Source organism: Lasioglossum baleicum, chromosome 10, assembly GCF_051020765.1.
Source record: "Lasioglossum baleicum chromosome 10, iyLasBale1, whole genome shotgun sequence".
In the NCBI taxonomy this organism is placed as follows: Eukaryota; Metazoa; Arthropoda; class Insecta; order Hymenoptera; family Halictidae; genus Lasioglossum; species Lasioglossum baleicum.
This window is the reverse complement of record NC_134938.1, coordinates 15,622,946-15,650,924: the sequence shown is the minus strand read 5'-3', so window position 1 is coordinate 15,650,924 and position 27,979 is coordinate 15,622,946. Positions and strand designations below refer to the sequence as shown.

The following is a 27,979-nucleotide window of genomic DNA, read 5'->3' as shown; positions in this document are numbered from 1 at the left end:
TGGTCGATTAAAGTTGAGCAATCTGCAGTGTTTTTGACAGGCCCTCACCTGTCAAAAATGCTCAACTTTAAGCGACCATATCTTCTCAACTATTGATCCTAGAGGTTCGAAACTTCGATCTGCATCCGCGCCAGGCACAAATCTACTGGATTACATACCAAATACATCATAATTCGTAGGAGAAGGGCACAAATTTTGATTTTGAAATAAATAAAGGAAGGACCAAATACATATAGAAACCCGTTTCATTTTTCTTTCTCTGATGTCGAGTCACAATCATCATCAGGAGGTAAAATTCTGGTTCGGAAGAAATGTATAATATTCTAGTTAAAATAGCTCGAGTGCAATTTCGATCGAGTTAATTACAATCGGAAAAAGGTGAACTGTGTTAAGCTTTAACCGCAAGAAAGAAAGGTTCTTCTGGTCCGGACGAGTTTAACGACACAACATAAATGTTCTACCGGGTGTTATGACAAAACCGAATGGCAGCATTCGTGGATACGATGTTCCGCCGCTTCACAGTCGACTACGGACATACAACTTAATCGTGGTACATAGAGACGTACGGAACGGGAGGCGTGATTCGAATTCGAATTAGCGATCGGCGCTTGCGATGCAGTCTGGTTCGTTTGGAAGACCGAAGTCGAGATTGCTACGAGGTTTGCGCCCCGTCAGCTTTACCGTTCCCAGCGTAGGACACACGCACACGTCGCTTTGCATCGTAACCGTAAGCGCAATCATTCGCGCAAATTGATCCGTGTACGAGATAAATACCAATCGACATATGGAACTCACCCGGTGAAAATGCAAATGCCCAAGGATACTCGCAAATATGGTAATTGTAGTAGACGCGACGGTAGAAATAATGCAAACATCGAACAGACGTAGAAAACTACTTATTACGCGCTACTATAATCATACTGCTTACTAGATTGAGGATCTTTCCGCTAAATAAACATTTCCTGCGTCGGTTGCGAGAAATAGAAGCCAAATAAAAATTTAAACATCATTGTTAGTAGACAGCGGATTTTATTAAAATTAATAGTTTAGTAAATGACGTCTAGAAAATATATTGAAGAAATGCATTTGGTCGGAATTGTGAAAAACAATAGTAAAAATTACGAGTTTTTTAGATGGGTCAATAACGAAAATTTCAAAGATGTGTTTGGTCAACTCGTGCAAATTATATACGCTCCGAAAATTTCATTGAAATTGACCAATTGGTTTACGAGTTATAAACGATCGAACGTGGTAAAAATTGCTGTTTTTCAAAATTTTTGGGCTTTTTACCACTTTTGATCGATTATAACTCGTAAACCAATTAACCAATTTCAATGGAATTTTCGGATTTAATTACTCACGTAATGCTCGAATGTTTCGTAACTCGTTAAATACAAATTGAATAATGTAAAAAATATTTAGAATAATGATGTAGCAATTTTTAGTGGTGTCTCAGAGTGAACACTCGAGTGCTAAGGGTGAACCAAGCAAATGTTGCACACGGAGCTGCTCGTAAGTTATGTTTCTAACGAGAACGTCTACGGATTCGACAATTGCGAGCAGCACCGCGTGAGTAAATTGAGTCACGTATAGGATAAGGTGGAACTATATGTATTATATGAAGTCGATGGTGTGGCGGTGCAGCGGAGTATCTCCTTTCCCCAAGATACGATTGTTCGAGTTGTACGAAAACTACAACTTCCGAAGACAACATTCCGTTTCCTTTCGAATATTACGTCACAACGATAGTCTAACGTTGTTGATAACAGCTCCTATCGGTTCGTCGAATATGCAACACTGGTACCCGTGAAAATGAAAGTCAATACCCGTGATTCACATTAGGGCCCCCGTGCCTGCGTAATAGTAAAAACATTATTTCACCAAGACTCATTTTGAAGGTTACATAAAGGACATAAAATGACATTTCTTGAAAAAATGTTTCAGACAAAAGTTTCTTGTTTTTTTTCGCATAGAATCCGAATTCGTAATAAAAAATACCATGTTCCATTTGAAAAATGTAACTTCCGGTCTCAATCAACTATTTCCGGCCGAAACCGGAAGTTAAAAATATCACCATTTGAAACAGCACATCTGATTTATAAAAGGAACACTTTGAATATTTGAAAATAACCTATTCTCTAGATTATAAATGGGTGGTAGGGGTGGTCTGACAATGAGACACCCTGTATATGTACATATAACATAACCGCGTATAAAACTATATGTATACTACTTATGTAATGTTATGCGTCGCGTTTAAAATGAAATAATTGATCTAGAAGGGACTTAATATCCTGATAAGAAACACTGCACTTAGAGATGGCGTTCAAAATCACTCACGGTGATTTATCACAGTGATCGCAAAATCACGATCACGACTGTGATTTTAACTTTTTTATCTCGACTCATAGTACTTCTTCATGTTTGAGTTAAAAAATGGTATTATTTATGTAATTAGTAGAAAGGTATAGACAATTTCTTATTTAAATACCAATACCAGACAATATATACGTTACTTAATATGATAATTCGATTATTTCGCGATCACGACTTTGATCCTAACCCTAACTTTTTTATATAACCCTAAATATATTTACTAATTTTTTATATTTTTGTTTCAATTTAAACTGTACTATATTTGTGTTAAATTTTTATACATTTGTATATCTTTTATATATACAATATACCACACAATGTAAAACATTCCTTAAAGTTTAAAGTTTGAAAAAATTTTAAAACTGAACTTTCTTTTACAATTCACAGTCATTAGTTATTACTAATTATTAATTTATTCAATATTCTTCATTGTTTAGTATACTTTTTGCCTTTATGCGATATAACTTATATTTTTGTTTTTATTTTTTGTTATGTAAAATGTCCCGAGAACATAGACTTCTATATAGAGTGACCAAGAACAGTTATGTTCCTATGCTCTCCACCAATCAGTAGCGATCACGAAAAATCACGAATCACTGTGAAAAAACACCGTGATTTAGAACGAACGTGATCGAATCACTAGTGATTCGGAATGAGCAGTTCATCCCATCTCTAACTGCACTGTACATTATACTATTATAATGACGTAATTTCATTTGTTTTTCAATAGTTAACTATGTTCCACCAATCCGACCATCTTGAAACTTTTTTATATGTTAGATAAGCAACAGAACATTGTTCTTGAATTTTTTGGAAGTGGTCACTCGAAGGGTTACTTGCAATTCCCACCCCTAAAAAATTAAGTGATTTTTTTCTACCCTTAATAATTTGATCACGATGGTGAAAAAAATGTATGATATGAAGGAGGTAAGTTCGAGTATTTTCGTTTTTTTTTATCTGAATATCTTAATTAACAACCGACAGAAAAAATGATACAGTTAAGGATATTTACCCTCATATCATCCTTATACGAAGGGTTAGCGACTTAAAATTTTATGGGGTTATCTTTCAACCTAAAACCATTGTTTTCCACATAATATCAATAAAAATTGTGGTGGGGCCGCTGGACCAGTCTGCTAGGCCCAACCAATCTGCTAGGTAAACCAATTTCAAAGCGAATTTCAAATTCAGCCCGGGGCAGGTGAAAATAAGATGAAAATGAAATATTAAACAATGTTTGCGGGACGCGTCGCCTTTTATATTCGACTGTATTCTCTGATATTCAATTATGTTCAAACAAAGCGGGAAAATTAAAACTGTTGATGTACATCATTTTGCAATTGTTATGTGGCTTGTAGTTGTATACTCGCTAAATATATATGATCAAATATTGTTCATCAAAAATGTATACCTGGAAAGGGATATGTTATTCAATTCTGTTAACCCATTAAGTTCCAAGCAACAAAATAATTATTCATTGTTTTAATTGTGAATAGATAAGAGCATACTAACACTAATAATATATAATTATTGAAGCTGCAAGGATAATTCCATTAGAAATCATTAAATGAATATCTTCATTCAAGCACATACTATTATAAAAATTGCAAGGAAAAATAAATTCAGTGTTGTAATTTTTATAAAACAATGTATGTATAGCAGTCGCATTTTGTGCTCGGTACGGTTAGCGTTAAGAAAAAAACAATGTCAATGTGAAAGCGATGTCATTTGACCGGTCGTGGTACGGTTAGTGTCAAGAAACTGGGAAGCAGTTTCTTTTAGAGATTTGACATAACAAAATAAATCATTTTCAACCAACAGTGTACACTACCTGCTCGTTCTTTTTTTTATTAATTTGCGCAGTATAAAATATCCTCTCGGAAGCAATTTTGCTGTGAAACAGCCTTGAGCTTCGTTATGTACGTACCTGAAGTAACGCCTAACTGCGCCTAACCTAACCGTCGCACCGTTGCGCCGTCGCGTCGCGCTGTATGCTTGTATGCACGTAGACCGGTCAGTGAGTCAGCGTCAGTCAGTGTCAGTCAGTGTCAGTAAATATATACTGTGTTAATCGTATTGGAATTGGAAAAAAGTGTTAACCGTGGCGTCCTAACTTGTATCATTATCTTCACCGGAGTATTATTGATTTCGCTTGTTCGTTAAGCATGCAGCAATGGAAAGAACCAGTGATGCTCACGTTTATAAAACTTTACAAGGAACACGATTGTTTGTGGAATCGACAGAATGGCGAATCAACAAGAAGGACTCGAGCCACTGCCTGGTGTGCGATCGCAAAGCAGTTAAGTGAATTACATGAAGAATCTGTGACGGTTATGGACTGTAAGACGAAAATGAAATGTCTTGTGCAAAAATTTCGGAGAGAGAAACTGAAAGTTATGAATGGAAAAGGTAGGTTAGGTTTACTTGTCCACGGAAGGCTGGGAATTGCGTTCTTTTTTAGTCACGGTGTTGTACAAAAGTATTCATTTATTCAATACAGAGATTGTCACGACAGTTTGCCATGAACAATTCGTACATATAACCATGCAGGGTTGGAGAGAAATAGATTTTTGATATAGCACACAGACTAGATATTGAATTTGGCAAATAAACTTTTCATATATTTAAAATAGAAATAGCATTTACATATTTTAACAGCAGCTCGTAGAAATACTATTGTGATGTAGGTATTTCATTGAAATACAGTCAAACCTCGATAACTCAAATCTCTTTAACTCGGAAACCTCTGTAAGACGAAAGTTTTGTTCATTTCCTTCCGTTGCACTTTGAAAACCTCTCTATAAATCCAAATAAGACTTCCTTTAACTCGAATTAATTTCATTAATATCAGTAAATGTTTATGAAGCATTGTAGAAAGGTGAGATGAAGAAAATGTATTCTCTGTTTTGGTTACCGTTGAAAATACCATTGATTCATTAACGCAGAGTCAAATCACAGATTGGTTTAATATGTAAGAGCCTAGTAGATCATATTTACTATTAGGTGGCTCCGTCCCCTGTTCGCTTCGCTCACCAACCTTTGTGGCGCCTTGCTCTTGCTCTCTCTCTCTCTCTCACTCACTCACTCACTCACTCTATCTCTAAAATTGATCTTTTCTTTCTTTAAAACTATTACAATCAGTATAATTATTAACTCTTATACAAACCCCCCGTAAGTCGAATTTTTGTAGGGTAAATCTCTCTTACTCGAAGACTTTGATAAGTCGAAACCTCTATAACTTGAAGATTTTACTTCCTCCCTTGCGAGTCGAGGTATTGAGTTTCGACTGTAGTAAATAGACTATAAATATTTTTATTTATCGTCAATTTGTGTGGCAAATAAACGTTTTCTTTTGAAATAGGAGTTACGTATGGAATTAGCATTTATATATTTTAACAGCAGTTCGTAGAAATACTATTGTGATGAAGGTATTTCATTAAAATACAGTCAAACCTCAATAACTCAAATCTCTTTAACTCGGGAACCTCTGTAAGAGGAAAGTTTTGTTCATTCCCTTCCGTTGCACTTTGAAAAGCTCTCTATAAATCCAAATAAGACTTCCTTTAACTTGAATTAATTTCCACAAGCTGAGACTAGAAGCTGAACAAGCCAAAACAGCAGTAAATGTTTTACGAAGCATTGTAGAAAGGTGCAATGAAGAAAATGTATTCTCTGCTTTGGTTACCGTTGAAAATACCATTGATTCATTAACGCAGAGTCAAATCACAGATTGGTTTAATATGTAAGAGCCTGGTAGATTATATTTACTATTAGGAGGCTCCGTCCCCTGTTCACTTCGCTCACCAACCCAACTCTCTCACTCAATCACTCATTCACTCTCTCTTTCTCTGAAAAATACACACTGTAACATCGCTCAATTTTCAGTTCCCGTCAGAAGGCTTTGCTGCTCTGAGTTTCTGCGTGACAGAACTACAGAACTATTTTATAGAATAGAATGATATGTAAAATTGATATCTTTTCTTTCTTTAAAACTATTACAATCAGTATAATTATTAACTCTTGTACAAACCCCCCCTTAAGTCGAATTTTTGTAGGGTAAATCTCTCTTACTCGAAGACTTTAATGTCGAAAGTTCTATAACTTGAAGATTTTAGTTCCTCCCTTGCGATTCGAGGTATTGAGTTTCGACTGTAGTAAATAAACTAGAAATAGTTTTATTTATCGTCATGCGATACAGAATTTGTGTGGTAAATAAACGTTTTCTTTTGAAATATATTTATATATTTTAATGGTAGCTCATAGAAATACTATCACGATATAGATATTCCATTCAAATATAAGAAAATAATATTTTATCAAATAGTAATATTTCACGCAACAGTATCGGTGTTGTGTCGATCTTAGAATTGGGAAGTCGGATCACCGCTGAAATTTTATATCAAATTATTTCCAATCTTTCCCAGCCCTGCAACGATGTATGTTGATTTAATTCTCTGATATGTCTGACTCTATGATTAACACTGATACTAATTTTAACTTATAATTAATTACTATATATAAAATAAATGTAGCCATACAGAAAATATAAGTTTTCTTTTCTCTTCTACGACATTTTTGGGGATAAAGACGTTTTAATTGCTGCAACTGTGAATAATGTAAATAATAATTTGAATAACGGTACATACAGCAATGTTTAACGGTGACTCTGAGTCACCACTCGAGTTTGTTGTTGTAAATATCTGAAATATTAAATCGTTTTGTTTTCATAAGAATTATGTTTAAATCCGTGATGACGGAAACGGAATGGTGTTTCTCTTTAGCAAACCGTCGCGATTTTCCCCCAGTCTGCCATTCTCTCCGCAAATCCGCTCTCACGACGCACTGGCTGCGCTTAAGAACACTCGTCCCGACACACATACTTACTTACCCCTCGAGCACCGACGCTGCGGAGGTGCATTCCTCAAACCCTCATTCCTCGACAACCACCGTCACACTTGACACGTTAAAAAAAAAAAAACGCTCCCTTATACAGTATTCATACTTTTTCGAAACGCGACGTGTTTGTTCGTCGACAACACGGATGTAAAGAATATATATTGTAAATAAACTGCGGCGCGGTTGACCACTGTTCTTACAATGAAAAAATTAATCGGCGATTGATTCAATCGACTGCAGACATTAATATCCCAATGGCTCTACTCTGACCCAGAGTATCAAAATATGTATATAGAAATATATATATACAATTAAGTACATATAATTAAGTTTACTATCAGCAGTGCAACGATTTAGATTTCTTTCGAGAGTCAAATTACTTTAGAACCATGTTTTTAACCCTTTGCACTCGGAGCTATTTTTATATTTCCATTCCCTATGATTTCTCAAATGTTATGGGCAGAGCTGGGCAAAAATTTTATTTTTAAATAAAAATTTCTAATAAAGTTATTCGAAATTTTTGTTTGAATAAAATTTTTCCAAACTCTGGTTATGGGTACAAAATTGGTAAAATACCTAAATGTTTAGTAACTGATTAGATACCGACACATTTAATAATGTAAACAATATTTTGAATAATAGCGCAGCAATTTTTAGTGGTGCCGCAGCTAAGGGTTAATAATTAAAATTGTATTAAAATATTGTTAACCCTTTGGACTCGAAGCAATTTTAATTTCAAAATCAAGACATTTCTTTCAACCTAGATCATTTTTATTGTAGGTAATCTTTCTTACATCGTGCACATCGAATCGAACCTGTTTTCTCATAGAGAACAGTTGAGCTTTTTACAATTTATATATAGAATACAGACGAATTTAAATGAAATAAAATAAAAAATTTATAATAAAGTACATTTATTTTAAATTTTAAACACGTCATTTTTTCGTAGAAGAGCCGCAGTTTGCCGACCACTAGGTCTAGACTATCAGATTTCAAAATGTCCGTTGCGTATATTTTGCGGGTGTACATGTTCCCGCTTCACGGAGTTATGTTTGTATACAACTTAATGGTAGTTTGTAGCCAGCCATGCGCGTTTCGCACACAAAAAATTCGCAAATAAACAGCCTGGCTATGCAAAGAATGCTAAATACTGTAAATACCACTCCATTCGCCCGAATTCTCTGAAAAATACCATACGCGGCGAAACTGTTCAAAAAATTCATTATTCCTAGCTGTTCGTTGTAAACAAACATTTTTTTTTTTAATTCCTAAAACGTGTCACTACAATCACACGTATAAAAAAATGTACACAACTTCCGTGACTAAAAAATCACTCAGTTTTCATGAAACAATTGATCATAAAGTGGACATGAATTATTTCAAAGGTTCCAGGGTTATTGTAGGTCTGTAACACTTATTGTAATTTCTTTAAGGCGAGGATTGGTCTCTCTACAATGAATTATCCTTTCTCGAGAAGTCAGCTTTCCCTCTATTGAAATCACCAAGTATGACCCTTATGGTAAGTATTGGTTGTTCGAGTGATGCAAAATTTGCAAATTTGTAAAACACCATCTTGTCGTTTCTTAGATTACACATTACAGTCTCGCGATTCATTAATAGGTAAAAGGGTCGTAACCGTTTAGCATTAACAAGTCTTACATATTCGAAATCAGAATAACACCGAATAACAATTGTTCAACATTTGTTTTTGCCTGATGCCATAAATAGTGTTCCTTCTCGAGAATGTCTCGAGAAATTTTATAATTGGTTATTTCTCATTTCTCGAGAAATTTAAATCTAGGAAAATTCTTATGAATCTCTTTTATTTTATAACATATTTTCGGAAATGAACAAATACGTATACAGTCGGTGTACAAAGTATTCGTACACATTAAAAAAACGAATTACTATAAATAATATCGACGATGAATATCGATAAATATTATCAACGATATTCCAAATATCATAAGTTTTCCAATATTTTTTTATTTCATTAAAAATTTTAGAGAATTCTCAAGAAATATAGTCTTATTTCTGGTTTCTCGAGAATTGAAAAATGTTGAGAAATCAGGAACACTAGCCATAAATTATCTGGCAAATACTAACAACTAAAAGAATTTCTTCGTCTGTAGTAGTGTTACGAATCGGTGAAACTAAAATGAAAAAGTCACGATGCAAGATTGAACAAATTTGTGATCGATGTACTGTCGGTCCAACAAGAGTTGGCACAGAGGAACTCGTAGGTACCACGTGGTATCCCCTACTCCGCTCTACAAGTCGTCCGCGATTGGTCGAATCGCTTGATAGTACAGTCATTTGGTAGTTTCACCTGGAAAGTTTTCCGGGAGTTTTAAAAATGTGTAATTTTATAGATTTCGATGCGGTCTTTCCGAATTTCATCTTTGCCACCTCGTATCATTGCCGTTCTCGCCGCCATATTAGAAAAATGGCGTCTGGTAGCAGTTTTTTGACAATATCTCCTTTCCGACTCATTTTACGATAAAAACATTTATATACAAAATTAAACTAGCCAACAACCGTAGTCCCGTTGAAAGCACCGGTTCTCGTTAGATCACCGAAGTTAAACAACGTGGAACGTGACCGGCACTAGGATGGGTGACCGTCTGGTCAAAAACCGGAAAGTGACCCACCCGGGGTGTTTTTCACGTGTTGTTGGCAAAAGGTGGTTCGGAACCCACCATAAACAGTAGGTCCCGCTGAAAAGGCGATGGTGAGAGTGGAAAAAGGAGAGGATTGGTAAATGAATTTGAAACCCTGAGGGGACCAAATATCATGTCCATACCATACCATACCATACAAAATTAAACTAGAGAAAATTTCCTACAATTTATGTATTAACAATTTTTTTGTAAAATCAATAGAGTTTTGGCGTATGAGCGTCGCAAACTACTATTATTCATCTGCACCAACATTTGTTTTTCGTATATATTTACGAAAAATATTTTACTGTGCGTAAAGACAAAATGGATAATTAAATTACACATGGAGACATTTTAAAAAATGTTAATTTCTCATTTTAAACGTGGAGAAATTTTCAAAATGTACATAATTCAATACATACAACAGGTTGTCCTGCTGAAATGAGATCAGCAGTATATCTCAGAAGACTTTGTCGATATTAAAAAAGTGTTTCTACAAAAGTTGTTTGGTATGATGGGCTACACATAATAAAAAATAAAAAAATTTTATTTTTTATTTTTGCTTTTTTTAGCAAAGCGAAGATGATTGCGCTAAATTTCAGAATTGTGCATTGTATGCGGATTAGGCTTACTGGGGACACCACGATAAAAAAAACCTCAAGTTTGTAAAATGAAATGAGTTTTTTTTAGCCAAAACGCATGTTCAAGTACACTTTGCGGCGCTCGTACGCCAAAACTATTGATTTTACAAAAAAAATTGTAATTACATAAATTGTAGGAAATTTTCTCCAGTTTAATTTTGTATATAGATGTTTTTATCGTGAAATGATTCGGAAAGGAGATATTGTCAAAAAACTGCTATTAGGCGCCATTTTTCCAATATGGCGGCGCGAGCGGCAAAGATACGAGGTGGCAAAGTTGAAATTCGGAAAGAGCACATCGAAATTTATAAAATTACCCATTTTCAAAACTCCCGGAAAACTTTCCAGGTAATCTCTTTTTTTCGAACCAAATGACTGTACTATGACGAAGACAGCAAACAAGCGATGTGGTAACGCCGAGCTCATATCGCGACCGTTCCCGCCAGAGCCTAAGCGCAAGAGTGGGGTCCTTAGCCGAGCAAAATCTGTTCCAACTCTCGTTGGACGGGCAGTACTCGAAACTGGTACACTATCGTTAACTAGCATACTATATTCATAGCCTATGCTTCGGGCGAGAAGGAGGACAAGAGTGATCCAAAGATACCCGATATCAGCTACAAACGGGGCGCCGAATGAAGAAAATGAAACGAAAATTGTTGCGACACCGATAGGCGAGACCAAGCAAACCGCGAAAGAGCCGAGAACTAGTTTGGCCGCTAGAGGGAAGAGGAGAGCGACGGAGGACATCGGACGAAAGCTGAGAAACACGAAGATTGTAAAGCTGAACACAACTGACAATGGGACGTACAGCCTGCCGACTGCAAAGAAACGGATAGTCCTGAAGAAACTAAAGAAAAGGCCGAAATATCTGAACGTGAACATAATCCACAGTTCAACTCCGGAAGACCACCGTAGGCCGGTGACTCCGGTTAGCACTCCGTCGGAACCGTGTCATACCCTCGCACAAGACGAGTGCCGATGTTTCGGCACGTACATCGCAAATAAAACGAAAAGCTACTCTGCTTGTACGCGGAGCGCTGTTCAACACGCGATCAGCGAAATACTTTTCAAGGCTGACAGGGGCCACTACGACCGCGCAAATTCATCAGTCACCGTCCACACGCAAACGGAGGCGACGCAATCGAATGTTCAACAGTGGTCGGATTCAGTGCAATTGATCTATGAGGTTAAAAGTGAAGAACTTAGTGACCTCGACGACGAGGCTATATCGCACTGAGTCTTCCCAATCGTGTTCCTGTTCAGTGAGACTATCCCGAACGAGAAGTTCGGAGTAAACATTCTATGAAAGACGACGCACCAAGATTATGTAGATATTTTCGAACGAGAATCGAGAGGCGGAGCGGAAGTATCGGCAGTTTAACCGTGAAAGGTTAAGTCGATACTTAGTTTAGGATGTCCTGCAACGTTTGCTTGAACGTTTTCGGTCGCCATGGGTAATAGGTTTGTTTGTCAGTGGTGCCTAGAAACCTAAAAGGATGAAAACGAACTACGTACTGCACAGATCAAATTGTCTTAATTGTGGTAACTGGAGGGATTGTACTAAGTAATTGCCCTCTTATATTATAGTATATTCGAGTATATCATCTTATATGTGTATAGATATATTGAACGCTTATTATTAGACTGCGGGGATAAACCGGCAATGCTTTGTTAATGTTGTAATGTTGCTTTTAATGTAACAAAGTCGCTAAGAGATTTTATGTTGTCCCCGCAGTCAGTGGTAGAACATTTTTATTTTTACAATAAGATCTGCAGGCTACTGATAAAATAGAAAAATATACATAGACTTTATACAAAGTTGACCAAGCGAGAGAACGAGGATAGCGCCATCTTCTTTTTATCTTTGAACGTGTACTAATTGAAAGTACGTAAAACAGTTAATTGAAAGTACGTAAAACAATACTGTATATATATATATATGTAGAAATAGAGCATGGCAAAGTAATCAAACACGTCTTACGATTTTGTAACTAATATTTCTTTTTTTTCGAATATTTATATACACTTTTGTGATATTTCGTTATTGGATCCAGTTTGATCACTGTGCTTACACCTTTATTGTTCCGTTGACATAGTTTACACATTCGAAATATGAACGATTACGATGATGTACACTTCATTTGTTTACATGTAACAACGCACTGTGTATTTACTTGTCTGACATTAATAAACTGAAAAGTTTGATATGCCCGATCAAATTGAGGAGTGTTTTCACCGACAATTTTCGTTTGGTTTTTATGTGGGAACAACCCAAAATCTAGTAAGATTCTGGTTCCTTTCTAGTTTCAATCCGAGGGTATAGTTCCCCCGGGCTTTTTAAATGATCGATTCCCGGTACTTTCTTGACAGAATGTATTGCTACTGTTGGTGAAAATGTAAACAAAACCGTAGGCATCCGAAACGACCTTGCAACGACCTCTAGCAATTCTTTGGTGGTATAAAGGCCGGCAATGTAATAATTACCGCGCGTACACGGGGCCGGCTCGCGATAACAGTTTACTCCGGCCGTAAATATTCCTCTTGTGGATTACGTGTATCAATTGCGATAGGCGAAATCGGGAAGAATGGACGGGAATCGAACGTGTTTCGATTCCCCGTGTACGCCGTCGCGTCGCGTCGCGTCGGTGTGCATGTGCGCACAGTATGTCGTTGTTCTCTCGCGAAATTGGAACGTTTCACCGCGGCGAGGCCATTGCAATTTTCATCGATACGATCTGACCATCGACCGTGAAGCCGGGTCCGTTTCCTGTCCGGAATCGTCGAACCGATTTCGACCGGTGGCGTCGCTCGTCGGGGCACGTGCTACCGCCGTTTCCCCCCTCCCTTCTCTACCTAGGTACCTTTCACTATTTCCTCCGTTTTTTTCTCTCTCTCTCAACCCCTTCCCGCTCGGTCCCCCCCCCCATCACCTATTATTCCCGGTATTTTTCAATCTTTCACGTCTTCCTCGTTTGCCTCGTCCGACCCGGTCCCCGACGTTTATTATCGCTGTTTTCATCATCCCAGTTGATTTAGCGAGACACTTCGTCCGTAAACTCCGCCATTCTTCCGTAATCAACGGACTGATCCCTTATTTAGGTGTATTGTTCCACGGTTGGAATACTAGGGCTCGACTTAATGATGCTTTGTGATTGATAAGCAACTCCAGGCCAGTCGTAAATTGTTTAAAAGGAATAGTTGTGATTGTTTCGCAGGCTGGCGAGGAACGCTGTACAGGCTGTAGGAAAAGTTATGGTCTTTCGTCCTGGGGGCGAATCTACACCTCTGGATCGGTAGACGTTTGTACAACTAGCCGCGAAATTGTTTGTACCTGAAGAAAATTCTTGTTAAAATTTGTTTTTACATCGACACATCAGCTTCTTCTTAGGGTTCGAATCCCGCCGCCGCACAGTGCGGTATTTGTACGAAAAAGCTAGCCAAAAATCGATTTCAAAAATTTTGCGCAAGCTGTACAAATTTTGTTGTTCGAGATAGATCAATGTCTGAGGAATGTATCAGCATTCTTTTTTAATTTTAAAATTCATGAAGCAGCATATTTCATCGAGAGTTAAGCGATTTTATAGCACATTTTTCGCTCTTAACCATTTTCTGAAACATCGTTCGCTTATTACTGATCATCAGGTGTTTTAGGGAAATCGTGTAAATGTTTTCGTTGTAGAAATATTTCTGCTAGGTATGTACAGCATTTTCGAACAGCTTTCAGTTTTTCCTTATTTAAATTAGTATAGTTATTAATATTTGAAAATAACCAATAATTTGGAAACATTATTTTCGCCTATAATACTTCGCTAACGGTTTCGTTATACTTCCGGATGAGCCCCGATGTTTTTTCTCGACTCGTTACATTTGTTAAAGGTTTGAGATCACAGTGCAAAAAGAATTGGTTCCGGATTCGTCCGGTTTGAAATTTTATAGCTAACGTAAGTAAAAATGACACTCCAGAGATGCTGCGTCCTATTGTATTTGGCCGGAAAATTACAATAAAATAATATAAACAAAAGTATATTTCTATAAAATTATAAATTTGTTTGCAAAGTTTTCATCCTACGCATTTTTTTTGAATTGCAGAATATAATTGCATTATTTCATTCGCAAGTTCTTTTAGCTTATAATTAAAACAAATAAAACAATTTTGTTTAAAAAACTGTTTGGGACAAAAGTTAAACAGTGTTCAGACATCTACAAACTGCGAGACATAAAATTTCGAATATATTTTTTTTACGACAAATAATCGCCTTATAAAAATTGTAGGTCCCGTCGCAAAATAACCACAACAGTTAACAAAGCGTAAATAAACGACGTAAAATAAATTTTAAAAAAGAATCTTTTTCTCATGTGGACGTGTAGAGGTCATATGAAGGTTAACTTTGTTTTTTTTTTTATGGAATCGTATATTTTTCAATGCATCACTCAAAAGTACTGAGTCACTCATGGCACAAAATCATTAGTTTGAAAGATGTTTTCATTTCAATAATGACACAGACCTGTACCAGTCTTAGCATTCACATTACGAGTCTAATTCCATTGAGACATCTAGTTTCTGGTAAACGAAAGAATATCTTTCGCGGAGGAAGAAAGCTCATATCCAACTCGTCGCATTTTCTAAATCTTGGAATCGATCCAGTAGAGATGGCCTCACCCAAGAGGATTGCAACCAGTTGTTTCATAGAAATGAAGAACTCTGGTCAATCATCGCGAGAGCGAACTGGGACAAATCCTTTCGAAGCGCTTTGCAACTGCTGCTAGACTTACATTCGCAATCCAGGGTTTAATCTTTGGAAGTAAGAGTTTCAACTACTTAGTTTCAATTACTTTCCAGATTTTATTATTCGGTAATATTTTATAGGAGAAAGAGCAGGGTAACAAAGGAGACCATTTCAAATTCATTTTAATTAAAAATAGTTAGCTAATTACTTCTTATTAGATTGTGTAAAATTATTTAGTCGTCGAATCATATGTCTTCGTGCATTCTTAAAATTGCATTCAAAGGGTAAACTTTACTTTACCGGACTCAAAATTAGTACCTTTCTCCTGCGAATTATGATGTATTTGGTATGTAATCCAGTAGGTTTGTACCCGGAGAACCTGCAGATCCAAGTTTCGATTCTCTAGGATCAATAGTTCAGGAGCTATGGTCGATTAAAGTTGAGCAATCGACAGTGTTTTTGACAGGCCCTTACCTGTCAAAAATGCTCAACTTTAAGCGACCATATCTCCTCAACTGTTGATCCTAGAGGTTCGAAACTTCGTAGGAGAAAGGCACTCTCCTGTTAAGGTCCAATTTCTGACAGTGAATTTAAATACGTTGCTATATTATTTTCAACCTGTTAAACATATACAACAAGAAATTAAATATTTATTTTGGGTTATCCTGGGTTGGTCGACAACTCATTTGGCCGACACTGTTTTCATTGACGATTTGACCGTGTTAGTGTCGGCTAAACCGTGTCAATGAAGGCATTTGTCGATGATTTGACCGTGCAGATGAAAACACAGCGTCGACGAAAGTTACTGTCGGTCCCATTTATTTTAGCCCAGCTTGTCGCAGTTCAGGCAGAAGGTTTTTATTTTGCATAAAGAGTATTAGTTTCACCTTAACAAGATAATCAAAAGAAGAATGAAATGTTTATTTGGCCCCTGTGTCTTGCAATCAATGCAGACATGTTTTATTTTGCAAAAAGAAAAAATTCGCAGGTTAATAATTACTATTACATATTATTTCCATTTTATTTATCTTCTGTTTCTTGTGTAGCGTTGCGGTAATGACGTTATTACCACTGCTATTATCACCGTGAAAAGAATTAGCGCGGACAATATTGCGTTCAGTTACAATTTTCTGTGGACGAGCGGAGATCCGTTGATTCGCAGACAGTCGGCGTGCGCCAAGAAGATAGGTCTACGTCCCAGTATCACGTGCTTTCCCCGTCAGAATAGGTGGACCGTTATTCTTTTTAATTATTCGTTGCCCACTCGCAAACATGAAAGGATCCTCGAGGATCCGCGATGCAATTAGGAACGCTCACGCCGGTCGGCTGTAATTAAAATTATTTGCTCCTTACGCCGTTGAATCTGAAGCTGAAACCAAGCCGGAATTTCTCTTCCGGTTTTGTGCTTCTCTCGGCTTTTTATTTCTTTCGTTCTCGCTCCGTTCCTCGGCGGGTCCGGAGAAGGGAAGAAAAAAACAGACAATCTCGTTAGGAAAGATAAATAACGAACCAGCCTCGTACCGATAAGGGTGAAATGTGACTTCTATCCGAGGATGGCGCGTGATTCAATTTGGCGGACGGTAATTGCGCGCGATTTATCTGCTCGGTTGGTTATGCGTGGACAGTTCAATTGCGCTGGCCAACTGCGAGCCTGAAACCGTCATCGCGTACCCACCGACACGAATTACCTGCTGTTTTCAGCAAGACTTAACCCTTTTCAGCTCTGCGTCGAGACTGGCTCGACATTATAGGGTTTGCACTCGAAATTCGCCCTTTTGCAAGACGAATTCATTTTGCAAATCAATTTCATCCATTCAGGGGGTACTCTTGTTTCCAGGATAATTCTCATTCCTCGATAATGCAAAGATGGGGCTGTTCAGTAGTCAAAAGCGCTAGATAAAAGCTCAATCTAGACCTTTTTTATTGTTTTTTCTGGGCAGTGGGGAAATGTTGTTACGCACACCCCCTCAGATGAATTTTGGGGGTTTCCATTTCGAAAATTCTATTGAAGTAAATATGGTGGATGATATTCAGTGCATTGTACGTACAGGCATGTTGGAATATGTTGACATATTAAAACATTCATTTTCTTCAGTTTAATTTATCAAACGAGGAAAAATAGATGATGTGCTATCTTTTTGTCCCGGAGTGTAACTTTGTCCCGATCAAGCTGAGCAATGTGGTCTCGTTTTCCACATTTCTCGCATGGTTTAATGATCGGGTCGAATCCAAGCTCGATCTAGACCTAGACCGCTGTCTCCCTCAGAACTCCTATTTTTACGCGTACGAGGCATAATTTCATTATTCGGCAGCAGTCTGTGCTTCTCCATAGAACGTTATTTTACTTCACGCGACGCAGAGACTGTAGATTGCTATTTGTCCGTTTCTCCTAAGCCAGGATTACCTTGTTTAGTGGGAAATATTGTTTGTTCGGTAGGTTGTATAGTTCGGAAGTATAATCGGTTTAAACCTTCCGCGACGGATTTAAACCAAGAGCAAGCCGAACGTATTTCCGGTTACGCAGCAAGCGACAAATGCAACCAGATAAGTTGATGCTCCACGGTGGCGGAGGCAAATAACCGAGGTGTAACGGGCCAATGTAACGTCGTAAAGTTTGCTTAACATGACCGCCCTCGTAACTGGCTTTCTGAAGTAAGTTTATATCTGTTAAAGCAGGTTCCGGTTTTCGGAAATAATTGAACTCGCGACTAGGGACCGCGTGGAATAGTTGAACGTAAATATTTCATGATCAGGGATGATCGAAATTAATGAGCTGCTCGCTGACTGTGGATCTGTCCTTTGGAAACAACAGAAATTTTTATGTATCTTTATCAACAATCCTTTTGCTCATTGTTAAGAAACATCTTCTTCGCCTGCTCTTTACTTTACCGGACTCAAAATTTGTGCCTTTGGTATGTAATCCAGTAGATTTGTACCCGGCACGGCTGCAGATCGAAGTTTCGATCCTCTAGGATCAATGGTTCAGGAGTTATGCTTGTTTAAAGTTGAGCAATCTGCAGTGTTTTCAAACTTTTCCCTATGTTATCCAGTAGATTTATAAATGTCTATATAATGTTCAGCAGAAATCCAAGTTTCGATCCTGGTGCATTAATGGTTCAAAAGTTATAAACGTTTAAAGTTGAGCGATTTCTAAAACCTGTCAAAAACACTGAAAAATGCTCAACTTTAAACAAGCAGAACTCTTGAACCATTGATCCTAGAGGATCGAAGCTTGGATCTGCAGGTTCTCCGAGTACAAATCTACCAGATTACATAGCAAATACGTCATAATTTGTAGGAGAATATACTAATTTTGGTTCCGGTGAAGTAGAGTTTACCCTCTTCTTCTTCTAATTATCTTGTATAGTTGAAACTAATACACCGATGTCCTTAAATCTTTTTAATATGTTCACTGCTTTAAATTGCACGTCCCTACTTTTGTCACGAATGCATGAAATCCGCAGTCTAATCGCAACCAATTGCTCTTGTGTTGGCAACCTCTTTGGAGATAGCAACTGACGACCTAATTAATCGGCATTTCGATCGTCGGTTAAATCGAGCACCGTTTAACACTGAATATCCGAGTGTGCCAATCGATATCGGAAAGAGAGAAGTCGTAGTCTCCGTTTCCGCGAGTGTAATTGCTGTTTCCAGATAACGCGTTATCCTACCGCCGCGGCCTGGAACGTGGAATTCCATGGGGTTCATTTGCGAACCGTTTACAACGGGGAAACACCGCTGGCACGTACGCCAAGACCGACCACGGTCATATAAATAAAGAGCGGGGCAAATGTAATTACGAAATTACTTTACGCCCCGAGCCATTGTTCCAGGAAACTTTTTCACGAGGAATGCAGCCATTTATTCCGAGTCCTGAAAGGTAACACTTTCATTCGGCTTTGGAGCCTTATAAAGAGAGGACGCCGATTGTCGACTTTAATCTTAATTAAATCTTGTCAGGTGGTAGTTCACGGGTTTCTATCACGCATGGAAGACGTTAGGTGAAGATGTTCTGGAATTACAGAAATATAAACGATTATGGTTGTGTCCCTTCAACGTACAGGGTGTCCCAACAATGTTGTACTTGAAACAGAGGATTCCCGAGGTGATTTCAAGCAACTTTTTCCTTTGCGAAAATCTTCTCCGCGGCTTCGTTAAGCAGTTATTAACGAAAAACACGGACCAATCAGAGCGCGGCTACGACAAGCCCCGTTGAGCCCGGAGTGCAGATTGGCCGAGCTGGAACCCATCCGCCATAGCCACGCTCTGATTGGTACGCGCTTTTTGTTAATAACTCGTTAACGAAGCTGCGGAGAATATTTTCGCAAAGGGAAAAGTTACTAGGAATCACCTCAGGTATCACCTTTTTCAAAGAAACACAACATTTTTGTCTAATCACGTGTAATTTAAGGAGCACGGACAAACAATGTTTGTTTGTTGTATCAGCAGACTTCGTTTCACGTCGAAGATCATTTTCCTGGTTTACGTCACAGAATATTTCTCGCGAAGCCGGTAATTTTAAGGAATAATATGAATATTTTTGCATTCTTAAACACGCTCGTGCTTCGGTCAGCACAATGTGAAACTTAGAAGTAGCGACACTCTTAAAAAATTAACAAGCTTTATGAAGCATCGTCTCACTCACTGAAAAAACGTAAATGTTCCGAATTCCTAGAACTTTGGGATAACGACATATTAAAATGCAACAATTAGCAATGCTTTTTGTTCACACGATACATATTGTAATTGACAATATGCTGTGAAATGTATATTCGCAATTTGCAATTTGTGTTCAACGTAGCTTCTGGGTAAACTTTACTTTACCGGACTCAAAATTTGTGACCCAGTAGATTTCTATCCGGGGTGGCTGCAGATCGAAGTTTCGATCCTGTAGGATCAATGGTTCACGAGTTATGCTTGCTTAAAGTTGAGCAATCTGCAGTGTTTTGGACAGGTAAAGGCGCCGCCCTTACACTGCAGATTGCTGAACTTTAAGCAAGCATAACTCCTGAACCATTGATCCTAGAGGATCGAGACTTCGATCTGCAGGTTCTCCGGGTACAAATCTACTGGATTGCATACCAAATACAATACATCATAATTTATAGGAGAAAGGCAGAAATTTTGAGTCCGGTAAAGTAAAGAGCAGCCTAGCTTTTGTTTACAAAAGCGATTGTTTCAATGTTAGCTTGTTAGTTCATAGTGTTTTCTGCATCAATAACATGAAAATTGGAAATTCTGTATTATAACGCCAGCATTTTTTGTTCCATCCAATGTGACAGAAAAGTAGACAGAGGGAAACAGAATTCCCGTAGTCAGACTCTCACCTAGACAATTAAGCTTCGATCGTGAATTTCAACGCAGACCCGTTTATTTCCTCCGCGAACGATTCCACCTGAAGTGGAATCAAGCTTTTTGCGCGAGATATGATAATTTCGTTGCCCCAGTTTTCCGGAAATATCGAGCGTACTTTGATCCCCCTTAAACGTTCATGCAATCTCAGTGGTTAGACGCATCGGAGCAATTTTTTTCTTTTGCCTCGGCATGAATTAAAAACGAGTGGAATATCGATTTGGGAATAAATTCAGCGTATTTAGCATCTTGAACATCTTGGCCGAAATTCGACGATCTTCTCTATTCGTAGGACAGGGAGTAGGAACTCTACTGAAGAAAAAGCACCTGCAGCGGATCGATGAACGAATGCAAGCGTTAAGGCAATCGAGCAAGAAGTTAATCAAGCTGTCGACTTCGCACGGCCACGGCCCGCCGTCCCATGGCCAGGCGAGGTGGCGAGGGAGAAAGTGAATTCATTAATTTCGTTGCGTACACGTGAATAACCGAGTTCCGGCAACAAGTACGTAATAGACGTCACAGTCCATTTTGACGCCACGCCGCTGCCGAAGGTCGGCCTCGTTTCCTTTTTAACCGACTTCGAAAAAGGAGGAGGTTACTCAATTCGATCTGTATGTGCCTTTTTTTTCGCTTTTTTTTTCTATGTATGTTCAGCGATTACGTCGAGATGGATGGACCAATCGGAACGAAACCTTTTGCATCTTGTAGAGTATGTTCCCGGGATGGTCCCGTGCAAAAAAAATTTTACATTTCTTTATTAATTACGATTTTATTTACGAAAATGTAGGGTGGTGATACCGTCGTGAACTCCGCTGAATGTTAGACATTAGGAACAGTAACGACGCGACATCGTTACCGCTATCGATTGCCGCTTTCAGATATTTATAAATTACGATTTGGAATGTGACGGCTGACAGAGATAATAACAGAGATAAAAAAAAGTGTGAAATAAAAAAAAAACTTTTTTAAAAAAAATTAAACCGACTTCGAAAAAACGCACTAAAAAGTATAAAATAATTTCCATTTAATATATGTGAATACACACGAACTTAAATACAATACAATCTTTTCGGAGGCGGCGCAAATATATTATTATTTAAATATAAATATATTAGTATTTAGAACAATTTAAGGATTTTCGTAATTTCCAGTGTCGAAAATTTTCAATTTTGCGCCGCCTTCGAAAAGATTGTATTGTATTTAAGTTCGTGTGTATTCACATATATTAAATGGAAATTATTTTATACTTTTTAGTGCGTTTTTTCGAAGTCGGTTTAATTTTTTTTTTTAAAAGTTTTTTTTTTACTGAGACCAGTTCGCCGATTAACTGGACGGTTGAACCACTTGCATACACGGTGGACCGAAATTTGTCACGTGGACCTCGAAAGGGATGAACCTATATGAAATGATACGAAAGTATGTGTCCTAGCGATAATACCATTCCATACAAAATTAAAGCTGACAAAATGTGCTATAAGATTGATTGCATTCGATTTTTCGCTATCTCGCATAGTTTCCGAGATATCCGATCTCAAAGTTTTCACTAATTGTGAAAAAGAAATTTTCGCCTCACATTTTTCGCCTTACTTGACTATAGCTAACTTTTCAGCACAATTAGTAAACTTGGTGCGCGGATATCTCGGTAACTATGCGAGATAGCAAAGATCTGAATCGAATCAATCTTGTGGCACATTTTGTCGGCTTTAATTTTGTATAGAATAATCTTATCGCTAGGACGCATAGTTACCGAGATATCCGCGCTCCAAAGTTGACTAATTGTGAAAAAGTTTGAAAAGTTAAAAATTGTGTTCCTTCCATTTCCCTCTACAACTTTTCGTTGACTGGACTAGCATGTCCACCCCCTTGTTTTACAAAGGGTAGGGATGTAGCCGATTAAGCCAGAGGGGGTCGTAGCGGAAAGGTGAAACAGAAACTCATTTCATTATTTCGAGACGTAGAGTCGCTGTCCCACATATGTATCGGAGAGTTTCGACCAGCTTTTATGGTGAAGCAGCTGGTCCGTTCCCCCCGTTTCACGAGCACAGCCCTCTCGGGGGGTTATAGGGGGCCGATGGGGTGAGTCGTGCCCCTATCCGACGGCCGGGAGATTAAAATGGAGCAACGCGGTTGATGCGCATGCATTATGCAGTTAAACGGAACGTAAATACAACCCCCCGGACGGGTTCTGACCACCCGACGGGATTCGTTCGCGCGCTCGTAACTATAAATATAGTCGACGACACGCAGGACTTCCGACGGCCAAAAGGACGTAAAGGACGGCGCGGCGGGCCGCAATTGTGCGGAAAGTAGGCTCGTCAAAGCCGCGCGCGCGGGCGCCATATTTGGCCGGGATCGTCGATCTTCCTCCAGCTTGTCAAGCTTCTTCTAGCTCGTACTCGGTCGTCCAGCGACCCGTGGACATTTTGCTATTTTTCTTGCCGTTTTATGGGCACAGATCGCCGGTGTAAAAATGCCGCGGCGGACGAGTTTCCAGAGGCGCGGCCTGGCGACATCGGCTACGCACTTTTCTAGAGTTTTACTGGAACCTGAACAGGCACGTATCAACGGTTCTAATTAATCTTTGCAAACGAGTTGTTTAATCTCTCAGCTACATGTATACAGGGTGTTGAGTTTAACTCGACCACAACTAAATTATTGAAAGTAAGAAAGAATGACATGGTTGTTTTAAAGCTGATTAACCCAGATTTTCAAGATCACTTCAAGGAAATTGTGTGTAGGTCGTTGAACTCGTCTTGAAGCCGTTAAATACAATAATATTTTTGGTACACTCTGTAGAGGCTCGACTGCACGCAAGCATATTCCGAGGAAAGACTTGCCAGTTCATGGAAGAGCGTACGAAGTTCCCTCCATCAGAATTCACAAGGAGGAACATAAACAATCAATGTTCCGTCTGGTTATAACCCTGTACAGCCATGAAATTTCAAATCGATACCCCGAGAATCTGGGTTCATCGAACCCACCCCCACGGAAGCTGCAGTACAAACAGCGGGCGAGGAACCCCCAAAATATTCACCCTTGCAGAATCACCGGCACACGGTGGTATTACGGTGTGCGCTCTCTCTCTCTCTGTCCATGGGGATGAGCGAGAGGCACCCCCGGTGTCGCGGGACACGAGACGAAACGAAGTCCCCTTTAGCGGAGGCGGATTATACAAGAGGACATTCATCGACGTAAGAGCGAAATTTCGGCTCCCCTCTGGTGCAATTGCGCCGACGATTCACCCGCAAATTGGTTTATCGTGTTCCCGGCGACGCGATCGAATGGAAACAAAATGTCCGCCGCTCCAGGAAAAAGTGCTGCTCGAGTGGCGAGCTATTGGCCGATCGATCAATCATTCGCGAGCCTGGCAATTGACAACGACCTGTAGACACGTGACGCTTGGAATAAGGAAAAACTTCGTTCACGAGATTGTCACGTGATCTGCCACTGATTAATGGGACTTGGTACCGGGAAATACCGTCGAATACAGGATAAGTATTCTTTAAATGACGTCTTCGGAACAGCTTACGTTTACCTACACTGACTGAAATAATGTTAGGTTTGCTTTAGGTTAAACGCGCTTTCTGTGAAAAGAACAGGCGTGGAGTCGGGCCTGAAGCTAGCTTCTCCAGGAGTTAACACTTTACCTACCGGAAGCGTATTAATAGGACTTTCAATAATTGTGCTGTACCAAAAGAAAGCATAGAAACTTTCTTTTACATTGCAATCTTCAATGAAACCATTAGATGACGTTATTGAGGGTGATTTGTTAGTTCTCAAAGAAAATTGCTGTTGCTATGAAAGGTTCCATTAAAAAGTGTTTTACACACCGCTAGATACATATACGTACACGAGGATTGCAAGGGTTCGCCAAATGACAAATCACGTCTCGCTAATGCACATTTGGGGTCCCTACATAGTCACAATCGCTAAATAAAAGATCAATCTAGCGCGCATGGTCCCTAAGGTGGCCTACTTTTGCGTTCTCGATGCTTAATTTGTATTATAGCGGAGTCCGAGAAGCATTATGGCGGTGCGACAGTGCTGCCACTTACCGTGGATGTCGAGCGACAGTCAAAAAAGGGGTTAAACGGGCCTTCTATGTATTTATTATATTATTTCTGTAACGATAAAGCTCTTTCCACAGGATATCCCAAAATTGTTGTGCTTCCTTGACAGGGGCGATTCCTAAGGTCATTTAACCCCGTTCTATTGGCACAGTTCTAGAGTTTACAAAGATAGACATACACAGTAGCGCGTTATAACTAGCTGGAGCCTTGGGCAAAGTAGAATTTCGGGGCCCCTGACCCCAACTGAATAACTTTATGAGAGAAACGTAGAATTTGGATCTTGGATCTTGGTTTGTGTTCGGGCATTTGCCCAAGTTGCCCGTAGGGTAACGCGCCACTGGACATACGTTATATTTATAGTCGCTAAATTAAGTGTCCCCATTCTAACATCCCCTTCTATCACACTATCCCCCCTTCCCCGGTCACGTGACGCGTTTTCGTCTGCGTCGAGCATGTGTTACAATGTCCCGTGACTAATCCGATACTTGCAGAGAGGGGATCACTTGTTTTCCTCAATTCGTGCTCCCTCCCCTCAAATGTCAACTATGGTTATATCCGATCCATAAACATTGTAAAGAGAAAATGGAAAAATTGAATAAATAAATTGGGTCAAACGGGGCAGTGGCTAAAACGAATAAAAATTAGTTCGTGACAAAGTTAGTAGAGATTGATTTTTAGCGGGTAGTCTGACACAACCCCCGTCAGGGGTGTGCATAAACGCATTTTTTAATTTTTTAAAGGGAACAGTGAAGAGAAATTCGAAAAATTGAGTAAACAAATTGGGTCAAACAGACTATAGTGGCTAAAATGAATAATGAAAGGGAATAGGGAAGAGAAATTCGAAAAATTGAATAAATAAATTGGGTCAGACGTGAGTGGCTGAAACGAATAAAAATTAGTTCGTGACAAAGTTAGTAGAGATTGATTTTTAGCGTGTAGTCTGACACAACCCCCTTCAGGGGTGTGCATAAACGCATTTTTTAATTTTTTAAAGGGAACAGTGAAGAGAAATTCGAAAAATTGAGTAAAAAAATTGGGTCAAACGGGAGTGGCTAAAACGAATAAAAAGTGATGAAGGCAGGAATAATAAGAAAAGGTGTAGGGAAAACATTTTAGAGGTAAGTTATGACAAGAGGATTATAAATGCCGCGCAAGAAACTCTATCTAGCAGATAAGATTGTGTCTTGGTGACACAGCCGAGAATGCGATGTGACTCACGCCGTGTATTGATATTGTAGCAGTGTAATCGAGCAGCATGTCACGCCGGGATAATTGTGGAGACTTGCGGAGAGTGAAAAATGAGCCGGCTCTTGTGACCAATGCAAAATGTGTTAACTAATCCGTGTCAAGAACGAGACGGCGGCGGGATATCGTCGGGGAAACGCGTTTAAGCAATCGTCTTACGGGATGTAATGCATTTCAGCCAGTTAAGATGATCAAGAAGAAACTGATCTCGGCGACGGAACGGTTTCGATTGCACGACTTCGATTTGAACGAGCTTTTTCGGAGACAATGAACAAAACGAATCATTTAATTGCAGTGTCGTGTTCGGCAAAAATAATATTAATTGTAGAAATAATAATCGAAATACGTTTATCTTTCTTTTTCTTTTCGCCTATTCGAGGACCAATTTATTTAGAAATGTAAAAATATATGTTTACTTAACACCAGTTATAACCCTGTACAACTTTCTAATGTCATTTTTAAAAGTAGGTAATATTTAATCTCTACTACCAAGTTCTTCATTTATTATTTTTTATTCGTTTCTTTTTGTTTATTCAGGCACCGACTTGTCACAAAATATTGTTCCCCAAAATTAACTTCCCCGTGAGATATATTTTACAGTGTTCGCTATAAATATCGAATTTCCGGGTTACATTATTGTTTCATCGAACGCGTGCGATACCAATTTCAAGAATTAGACTCCGTGTGTAATACGTATAGTATAAAAGTGTAATTGCATCTCGCAGTCTGATAATCTTCCGCGTCCCTGTTTCCTTTCGCGCGCGCGACGTTATTAATTCCATTTATTAAACAAACGCGCGTGCTGCCGTACCTTCGCAAGAAAATTCACCTCCGCCGGTGAATACCGCCGCAAATGAAAACCAGGAATGTTAATTACATTTCAGATTACTCCCTGGCGAGTGATACGAGATGGATATGCTCGTTGACCGATATACGAATTTATTACTTGATTTTACCTGTACATCTCTCGACGAATAAACCGGCCGTTCTTTTTTTTTTATTATACTCGTCAGGTGAATTGATACATGAGAAACGAGCTGTTTTATTAATACTGCGCATACATTTGAAACACAATTCGATTTTCCGAACCACCCGGTCCCAATTAATTAACAAGTGATAAAGTAATTAGTGGTCCTACACTCGAAGATGAGGGTGTTCGCCCTTGATTCCCCAGAAGTTTCTCTGCGAGTGGGGGGGGCGGAGGTAACCTCGGAGGAGGCTGTTATTTCGGATGGGGATGGGGGTGAGGGCAGGACGTTAAACGCCATGCATTTCAAAGATGGTTTCATTAGACGGGGTCGAGAGCGAGAATCGAAAGTTAAAAAAGTGCTAGGTGTAGACTTAAGCTGTAGCGAATTAACGTGCAAACGAGGGTACGTGGGCTGGTGCCGTGCGCATCAGAGACGCGGCGATCGGGCCTCGTTAACATTGCAAATTCCTTACGGCGGCGCGGCCACTTTTTACGAAGCTATTTTATTTCACTCTGCAATGCAAATTACGGACGGGCCACCCTCCCGATACACACCCCTCGCTCGCGAATCTCCCGCAAGGAAACCGTACCGCGAACGTCTCCGCCTCTGGAGATATCTCCGCTCGCCGTAGTCTGGGAACACGTTCCCTGCACACTTTTTGCGCCCGTGTCCTTTCTCCGTACTCTGCTGCACGCCCCCCCCCCCGCTGTTTAATTTCACACTATTACGCTTCCTGGGCGGGCTCTGGCGCCGACGTTTCGCGCAAAAATCAAACACCCGGACAGGATTTTCACCGCTTCGAAGCCGGTCGAATTGCCGGCAAATCGGTTCCTTAATTGCAGACGCAGTCGCGCCCAGTGTCGCCAGAACAGGGGAATTGAGGGGAATACAGTCACTCCCTCTCTGCCACTACCGGCTTGGTCACGTGACATCCTGACGCAGCCGAACCGCGTCACGTGATCCAGGATGTCTGGGCGGGACGTGGAGGAGAACAGTAGAAGGGGAAGGGTGGAGTGGGCGACAAAGTTGTGCGAATCATCA

General features: G+C 39.3%; 2 protein-coding genes and 1 long non-coding RNA gene across 9 annotated transcripts in view; all 3 read left to right on the top strand.

Moving 5' to 3' along the window:
• The window catches only part of LOC143213078 (uncharacterized), an 832,749-nt gene that overhangs the window by 281,068 nt on the left and 523,702 nt on the right, over window positions 1-27,979 (top strand). The gene's annotated exons all lie outside the window — the stretch shown is intronic.
• The window catches only part of LOC143213088 (uncharacterized), a 150,110-nt gene that overhangs the window by 106,031 nt on the left and 16,100 nt on the right, over window positions 1-27,979 (top strand). The window lies entirely within an intron of this gene.
• On the top strand, window positions 50-26,712 carry LOC143213080 (uncharacterized). 2 transcript variants are annotated; one of them, XM_076432587.1, is made up of 3 exons: window positions 50-4,675; window positions 8,706-8,791; window positions 11,133-26,712. In XM_076432587.1, exons 1-3 carry the CDS (start codon window positions 4,621-4,623, stop codon window positions 11,808-11,810), a joined length of 819 nt encoding a protein of 272 aa, XP_076288702.1. In that variant the 5' UTR covers window positions 50-4,620; the 3' UTR covers window positions 11,811-26,712. The 2 variants fall into 2 exon arrangements, with proteins under 2 accessions (XP_076288702.1, XP_076288701.1); XM_076432586.1 differs by having other exon boundaries at window positions 55-4,785; window positions 11,133-16,394.

What these genes read in the sequence shown, in the direction of transcription:
- LOC143213080 (XM_076432586.1), top strand. Translation starts at nt 4,542, where the DNA reads ATGCAGCAATGGAAAGAACCAGTGATGCTCACGTTTATAAAACTTTAC. An exon ending in GAAAGTTATGAATGGAAAAG is followed by an intron (nt 4,786 to 8,705) that starts GTAGGTTAGGTT and finishes AATTTCTTTAAG; the next exon opens with GCGAGGATTGGTCTCTCTAC. An exon ending in CACCAAGTATGACCCTTATG is followed by an intron (nt 8,792 to 11,132) that starts GTAAGTATTGGT and finishes CTATATTCATAG; the next exon opens with CCTATGCTTCGGGCGAGAAG.